This window comes from Dermacentor andersoni, chromosome 5, assembly GCF_023375885.2.
Source record: "Dermacentor andersoni chromosome 5, qqDerAnde1_hic_scaffold, whole genome shotgun sequence".
In the NCBI taxonomy this organism is placed as follows: domain Eukaryota; kingdom Metazoa; phylum Arthropoda; class Arachnida; order Ixodida; family Ixodidae; genus Dermacentor; species Dermacentor andersoni.
Window position 1 is genome coordinate 77,863,058 of NC_092818.1, and position 8,664 is coordinate 77,871,721.

The 8,664-nt window shown below is 47.0% G+C and overlaps 1 protein-coding gene across 1 annotated transcript in view; it reads left to right on the forward strand.

Annotated features, from left to right (window-relative positions):
• Nucleotides 1-7,192, forward strand: part of Dfd (homeotic protein deformed) — a 45,101-nt gene extending 37,909 nt beyond the window's left edge. The window contains exon 2 of the mRNA XM_050178085.3: nt 1,088-7,192. Within this exon, the coding sequence (XP_050034042.2) occupies nt 1,088-1,641 (554 nt within the window). The 3' untranslated portion in view covers nt 1,642-7,192. The remainder of the gene's footprint in view (nt 1-1,087) is intronic.
• Nucleotides 7,193-8,664: the final 1,472 nt, after the last annotated feature.

An 8,664-nucleotide genomic window follows, 5' to 3' on the forward strand; every position in this document is an offset into this window, starting at 1 on the left:
GCTTATTAGTGGCTTTTGTCAAGTTTACAGAATGTTTACTCCAGGAAAAAACTCACTATAGGAACATTAAATCAGCTATTTCAAGTCAAGCAGGCTTGAAAAGCACCTATCGAAGTTCTTCAAAATTATGCCTGGTGCAACACACTGAAGAACAATGGAAGTAGTGAATCCACTACATACAAAGGCATTATTATTATTATTATTATTATTATTATTATTATTATTATTATTATTATTATTATTATTATTATTATTATTATTATAATAAAATACGGAAACGTACAAGCACACAAAGGAAACAGGGAGAGAGCAAGCTGACATACTCGCAACAAGATAAAACAAAACCGTCTACCTTCCCATTCGTTCTACGATAAGATTTGCACCCGTTACTCAAACTCGCAGCAGAATTCCAATCAGAAAAGTTTGAAGATGTATGCCACACATTTTAACTATTATTGCTTTCATGATGCTTTTGCTGTTTATGCACCACTTCGCCTACACAAATGTGTACCCAGCGCCTGAAAGGGACAAAACCGTATTTGCCCGCTTTGCTCAATGTATACCTAGGTACTTCGGCTGTAGGTAAAGCCCTTACAATTTTGGTATGTTACGGTCTTTCGGTATATTGGGTTTTTTTCTTTCTTTTTTATTTTCGGAAAGTGTACAGGTTAATTGTCTAGAGCCAAACTATACACTTAGAATCAAAAACAAAACATCTGTAGACATTCTGTGGACGGTCTGCGTAAGTGTTTGTGAGACAATTTTAAAGCCGTTACGCTTTATACACGGCAACTCTCGTCTACAATATCATTGATCCGTCAGTTATTAAACTGATCGATAACGAATGTTTGATGTTGGCTTGTCTAGACAATTTGTAGACTGAATCCTTGCTGAAAATAAGCCGCGCTTCCTTGGAGTTCGGCTCTAGGAAAAAATGAAAAAAAAAAACAAAAAACTTCGTAGCAACTGACGCGATTCCCGTGACGTGCTAGCTGATGGCGCAACGCATTGCGAGGAACGACTTTGTTTTCGACACAGCCGCGACATTTTAACCCCTTGCGATGTTTCTGTCTTGGCACCGACGCAGGTCGGTCGTTCCTGTTCGCCTCGGACCCGACGAACGGCACGTTCACGGGCATGGAGCCCAAGCGGCAACGCACGGCCTACACGCGGCACCAGATACTCGAGCTGGAGAAGGAGTTCCACTTCAACCGCTACCTGACGCGGCGGCGGCGCATCGAGATCGCCCACTCGCTCTGCCTGTCCGAGCGCCAGATCAAGATCTGGTTCCAGAACCGGCGCATGAAGTGGAAGAAGGACAACAAGCTGCCCAACACGAAGAACGTCAAGAAGAACAACCCCAACCGGGCCGCCCAGCAGCAGCAGCAGCAGCAACAACAGCAGCAACCACAACAGCACCAGCAGAACACGTCGTCTCAGGAGCCGCACCCACCGCCGCACCAGCAGCAGCCGTCGCCGACGCTGCAGATGCCCAATCCGCTCGCGTTGGCACCGCACCAGCACGCGCACCTGCTGAACAGCCACCCGCTGGGCCACCCGGCCCAGACGCACATCATGTCGCCGCTTCCGCCGCCTCCCCCCGTGGACACGAAGGCGGACTACGGACTCACGGAACTGTGAACCGCGTGTTCGCTTAGTGCCGCGTGACGTGCTTTGTGAGAGTGCACTGCCCCCCCTTTTACCTCTGCCACTCGCGGAAGGACTCCGGGGGGGCCGTCAATAAGTGCGCGCTAAAGCCGAACACTTGAGCTTAGCCGCGGGCCAAGACTGCTGCACGGAAGCGATCTACAAGACACAAAACAAAAGTTCCTCTCTCAGGAGAACCCGGACGCGTCCTCCATTCTCAGTGTGTGGGGCGGCACCGTCGTCACCGCCGCAGAAGCTGCCCCTTTCTTTTGCGAACACGGTTGTGCAGCCACATATATGTGCCAGCAAAGAAAGAAAGCGTGGTGGCGGCCGACTCCTGGCGGTGCTGCCCCCGGGTTCGTCGTGTGTGCGTGTGCGTGTGCGCGTGGACCACATCCTTCGACGAGTTAGTGCAGGTGTGTTGTCATGCTGTTCTCTTGTAAATACAACTCAGGTTTCACGAGACGTCCGCGCCGTGTGGCTTTTTGCAGTGCTGTGTGTATAGCTGTCACGTTTACGAAGGAAAAAACTAAATGAGGTAGACGGGAAAAAATCTGGGGGAGCCGAGAGGTGGTCCGCACATTTGGTCGCGTATGCTCGGAACCTTTCCCGAGCACCCAAGGAAATGCCTTTCGCGATGTCCGGGAGTTCCCGCCACAATGCCTGAGCACTCGGTGCTGCGGAATTATTATTATTTTTCCCTCTCTGTTACCCGGAAAAGCTCCTGTCGCTTCCACAGCTGCATGAATCTCGGATTATGTTAATCAGTTCGTACATATGAGGTTAGTGGCAGGTTGTCCAAGGTACATCTTGGAACGGGCAGCTGCTCTTGCTTTATTTGAGATTAAGTTAAACAACGACCAATTCGAATAACTGAAGGGATCTTGGTTTAGATCTAGTGTGTAGAAGTTTTGGGCGTGCGGTGTCTTCCTGGTACGTTCTGTGGATTCGCATGTCCAGTCAGACACAAAAACCCTGGCGAACACACTTTGGGGCATCTACTTACGCCGTAAGTCCAAATGAAAGCATCTACTCGTAGCAGTGCTCTGAGCCTTTGGAATAAACTTGAACGTTTCAACATATCCGGAACGCAAAGAACCGCTCAGCCACAGAAAGGAGCGCTCTTGGCGCGAGGTAACTTGACTGTACGAACTCTAAGACTGCCCGTGTGCGCAATCTGTTTAACGCATTATGAAACGTTCTTGTCAAATTTTAAGTGATAGAAAGCAAGCACGAATGCAGGCGACTCTGCCTCAATGCTGACGCTCAGTCATCAACACTGAGCATCGTTTCAAAGCTTTATAAGCCGAGTGATATCTCGATGACAAAAGAACTGCATTAATTCTACATTTGGCTGCACTAATGCTACATTTGGGACCACACGTCGTGTACTTCTGCGTTTGACACGTGCAAGGGGACTATGCAGTCCGTGTACAACGCACTTCTGCGCCGAAACTACCTCACATGGAGATGTAACTCATGGCAGGCCGGGGGACGACAGGAGCTTTGCTGTGTGCGTAGGTCCTTGCATTCAAGGGATGGACAGCTACTTGATACTCAGGGGCATTTCTCTCACGAAAGAGTGCTATCACTGTGCTCAGGCTAAATAAGAGTTACGCATTTCACTCGAAGGTGCTCCGTAAGATCTTGCAGAAATACTCATGAGGAATACAAAAAAAAGAAACAATGGACTGCGAATCGGAGCAAAAAGTAATCCGATCAACAGCATTAATGATCTCGCATGTTGCGCGATTGTGGTCAAAGTGTTATTTAACCACGCGCTTGGTCGCACGATGAGATCGTCTTGTGGCATACACTGTGGCCGTTTTCCTACGTCGGTTTGTGCCGGCAGCGTTCCGTTTTTCTTGCTTGATAAATTTCGCGTCCTTTTGCTTTAGTCCGGTGGCCGTGACGCGTCAGAAAACACGAAATATATGCGTTCAGTTCGAGGAAAGAGCAGGTAGAGGTGGAGAGCTCATCGAACATCTGCGTTGAGTCCTCTCAACCTTACTCAAGACCGAGATGATGTGCCAGTTGAGATGCTAAAAGCAAAATTAAAGTACGATGTCTACACACGATGATGTGCATAGCAGATATATCTTTTGTACAGTTCTTCTCTCTTCCATGTGTTTTGCCTTAAGTTATAAAGCCTATAGCGTGAGCCCGATCACGAGCGAAAATACTTCAGCGACGCTAGAGGTATTCTCACTGTCCTAAGTGTCCTGGTGGTAGGCCTAATTTATACTCGCGTTAGTTCAGTTTGTGCGTCCGGTGTTGAAAAGATTGGAAACTGTCACGCGTATCTTCTTCAGTGCCGTTCCGCATCCTTGCAGAAAAGCAGTGGACGAGAAAAATGATCGAGGACAGTCAGTGCTTTTTGTTGCGGTCTGTGATAACTTCTGCGCTGTGCACCAGGAATTCGATGGTCCAGATGTCAAAACAAGTTCGACAGCGAAGTACAAGGACAGACGCGCTTGAAATTTCGCCGTATGTAAGCCACCAGCGGGAGATCTGTGATATTTTTGCATCGTGTTTATTGTTGTCTTGCTTTTCTTTCCCTCAGTGTGCATCGTTGTGCTTTAGGTAGATTCTTGAATTTCGTTGGGCCAGCGAAACTTTCCTTAAGCGTATGACGGTAGGTCCAGGTGTAACGGTCCCGTTATATATGGTTACTCTAACTTTACGACCCGTATCGTCCGTTTTGGTGAGGTAACATTAAGCAACTATGTTTGCGCATCGTGGGTGGCGACCAGTATCCGTGGGCAGCGATGTCGCGTGCGGAAGGCAAGGGTGAAAAATTACGGCCAGCTGCTGTTCACAGGCGTAGATTTTGGTAGTGTCCAGCTGCTGGTCTTACAAACCTCTGCTACGGCGTTTTACTTAACTTTTAATCTTCAGTCCCATTCAGTTACGAATCTATAAGAATTTGCATTCAAAACGCGATGCATATCTGCCAAATGTGGATAGCCTCGCACGGTTTGTTGAAACCCTGCTTGGCGTCAAGCTCTACTTCACAGAGCGCCCCGCCTGGCAGATGTTCTCGCGTTTACTCACAGTGCTTTTTCGTCTCAATTCTGACACATTTAGGCAAGGTAAGACGAACAGCGCCTGACAGAGCAAGAACTACTTTATGATGCGTGTGACCGTCCCATTTCATTGCCTCTGACAACCGAATATTCTCGCAGAGCGTTACCGTTCTGCCGTCACGATTGCCGATCACGCCATTTGGGCATGCGCGGTTGTTACTGTGCCTGCTGAGTTGGAGGGAATCGGTAAAGACAGAACGGTAACCCCAAGCTAAAATATTCTGATGTTGAAGCCAACGCTCCTAAGAGTGCATTAGCCTCATACCTACACCTGTTATTAAAACGATTGAGCTAAGCTGGCCCAAATTGGCCCTTATCGGCGTTGGTCCATTAAACGTTAAATTACTGGTATTTGCTTTTTACTGCGCCATTGGATATCAGCCCTTCGAGCAGCTGCGTGTTCTCACCCGGGAAGAGACCCAGAGGAGACGTGCAGAGGTTCTTTGGAGCACGTTTTTATCACCTCACATTGCAGATCCACTGAATGGTTGTCCCGCAAAAGCATAACTACAGAATGCTTCAGTATCAAATCTTGAAAGCGATGCAGTCGAGCCTCCACTGGATTAACAGTACCGCGAGATTGGTGAAAGCTCTCTGAAACATTTTAAGCGCCAACCATACACTTGCAGGCCGGCATTGGGTAGCAGTTGTGGTACTTTTAAGCAGAGCTCGCCTTCCTTCTTTCTTTCTTCTTTTCCCCTGGTGATAAGCTGTATTCGATTGATTTCGTAGTTTTAAGCTTGTTATGCTCGGTTTGTGCATGCTTTCCAGAGCTGGAAACGGCATTTTTATTGCATTTGCCGAAAGCATAAGATAAACAAAAAAAACAAACAGTCTGGAAGTAAAATGTCCAATGCGAAATTAATTACAGCTGAATGTGTCGTTTACAATTGAAGTGACTATAGTACGAAGCGAGAGTGCTAGAGTAGAGGGATCCTGCCCGGTCGCCGTGATTCCCTTGCCGAAAAAATGAAGCAAGTGGCACTATAGTATGGTCTCGAGTGTTCTGGAATATCGCCCTCTTCTTAGGTTTCCTGTCACAACAGTTTCTTTCTATTAAAGCGTCATTTCTAGCTGTGTTGGCGCTTAAAAGCAACGTTTCGTGAAATTTTCCACAATGACGTGAAATGTAAAATGAAGCCCTTGAATTCGCCGTACTACCCTACTAAAAAAGCGCTTCACCATAGCTCCCGTATCCGGTAATATCATATGACGTATGAAAAAAAAAAACGAGTTTTTATATAGTTACCTGTACTTTTCATATCGGATTATTGGAGATGGAAGTTGCGGAGTGCGTGGGGTTTTTCAAGAGGGTATCCAACTTCATCTGCTTTCCCAAGGTTGGCTTCCCTTTAATCTCAAACGAGAAGCCATTCGCGTCCGTACAGAATTCTTTAAATAATGATACACATATCCGCGCTGGTCTTCTATTTTGGAACGAATTCAAATGAGATTATGAGAAAAGTATTCGCGATCCCCTTGTGCAATGTAAACACTAGTAACTCAAGAGCGCCGCTGCATCTGGGCCTGTATTCCCAACACACCCCGCAGGCGAGAGCTGCTGGACGCGATGTTGTAACGGCTCGGCAAACGAACCGCTCGGTTGCCGTTGCGTGATTGGTCAGAATCGTGCTTTTGCCGACAATAGCGTGATTCGGACCAATCACGTGAGGGCAGGCGAACCGCTTCGCTTTCACCGGTTCCTGCCAATCGGGACAGGTAGCATATTATTAGCGAAGGCGGCCATCTTTCGACGAACAGCAAACCTTCGCGAATTCGGTGTCTCGTGTATCAAAATAATGTCTCTCGCAGAATGTGTCGAAATGTTTATTAAAATACCGAGATGAATCACGATACTGATTGCGGGTACGGGAAGTATCTTCTCCGAACATACTTCGTTTTATTTGAGTCACACCAGACACCGTCTCTAAACACAGCGAAACAAGTGTGACTTGTGAGTAGGTAGACCGCAAGTGTGTATGACGGAGAGCGACGCACAGTAATCGTGAAAACAGTTCTCAGACTTGTGTAACACTGGGAGGGAAGTGTTCCTCTCGAGAACCAACAGCATGTTCGCGGTATGTGCATGTCACGTCACGTGTCACGGCACGAATGTATAGCGAAGTTGGGGCGATGCGGCACACGGTCGCCCGCATCTGACGGCTGCCATGCCAAGCACAGTGATTTTGGATGTGGAATGTATATTTTGTCTGGCTGGACATTTTTGTAACGTTCTTTGAGTGAATGGAAACAAATGCAAACAACTACAAGAAGAGAGAGAGAGAGAGAAACACCCCTATCGGCCGGCATCGAGTGCTTGTGCTATTATGTATCACTGTAAGTGTTGTAGCCATGTTATTAGAAATGACTGTTTCTTTCACTTTTCGCTGTGAATGTTGTAAAAAACTGAGTTCATTTGAAAGAAGCGCCAATAAAAAAAAAAGCTGCTCGTCCCTGTATATCTTGCTTGGCTGAGGTGCGTGTTTTCTTCGGGCTTGCACGATGTATGCCTTGGTGCATGCGCTGTGCTCTTGGATTTACCTTGATTATTTCCATGCACTCCGCACATAGTTCGCATTAGGCATTCGCGTAAGACCAGAGGCGTTCATGTGATCGTCTTTCAGTTAACAGTAATTCGAAAGCGTTCAGATTTGAGCTTATTCATATGGCATATTTATCACTGTACCGCAGAACTAGGCACACAGAAGAGACGCGCAGATAACTGCTACCAGCGTAACTTAGTTTTAAAACGAGGGCACAATTACACGCGAAAACATTCACAGATGGAAATCACAAGATGCAGCGAGAAAAAGTAAATGGAGCAGTAATATAACAATCCAAGAACCGGATAGAGGAAAAAAGAATCGAACCACTCTCCTGACGGTGGGCTTCAACACCCGGTGCAAGAAGACCCAACCTTGTTTAGCACGCGGATTAAGACTGGAGCACTAAAAGAACAACCGCAAGAACTTTTTGTTCAGAACGAGTGCCTTGGGGATGGTGACTTGTGGGTTGTGCTTGCTGGTGTGAAGCTCGGCAGGAGCGCGTCATTGCTTGCTAGTAAATAGACTGTATAAGTAGCGGGTTGTCGCGGAATGGCCGCGATACGCAGTGATGTGACTATAGTCGCAGCACTCGCTGCGGAGGTGTGTTACCTATTGGGGCATGCGCAGCGCTCACGTAAACATGGGACAATAGAAAAAGGCGTGCAGAGGACAAACGTCGCATAAAGCACAAGATGAATATGTGCGAACCAACTGCCCACTTTTTGATGCAGATAATTAAGTTTGGTCACCAATGGACCGACACCGATAGAAAATATATTCAATGTTTTTCGCGCAACCACAAGAATTGCGTGCATCAACACCAGTAAAGCAGTTTAAAAAATGAATGAGCCTTGACTGTACCTCCTGTCGCATGCGACCCAGTAACGTTGTTTCTCAGCAAGATCCAACCCGGGCGGCAGCTGAATCCATAAGTATTCAAATGAGTTCATGCGAAGTTGCGTAGATATTGGTAAATTTGGTTGTTAGGGCGTGACAAGGAATTCAGCGAAGTTCCTGCATTGTATTGGATTTTTTTTTCTTGTGAAAGTGACATACATAAATGCATGCAGCAGGTTTGGACAAAGTGCATGGGTGTCATCGTTGGCTGTAGTAGAATAGTAACACTGCTGCGTATGGTCTCATCTCACGTGCTCCATCAGAGACATCGTGATAGCGAGCTACGTTTGGGCCAAAATGATCAGCCACGACTCGTTTCACAGAATCGCTCTGTGGGATCGCAGAATAACATCACCCGAGAAAGTGAAACTGAGAACGCGTCCTTGTCTGCTTCCGCTCAAGGAGAAGCGAAATTAGAAACCCCAGAATTCCGGTTTCGCCTGATGAGATAGCGCTCCAAATTTAATGCGTAGGAAAAAAGTATGCCA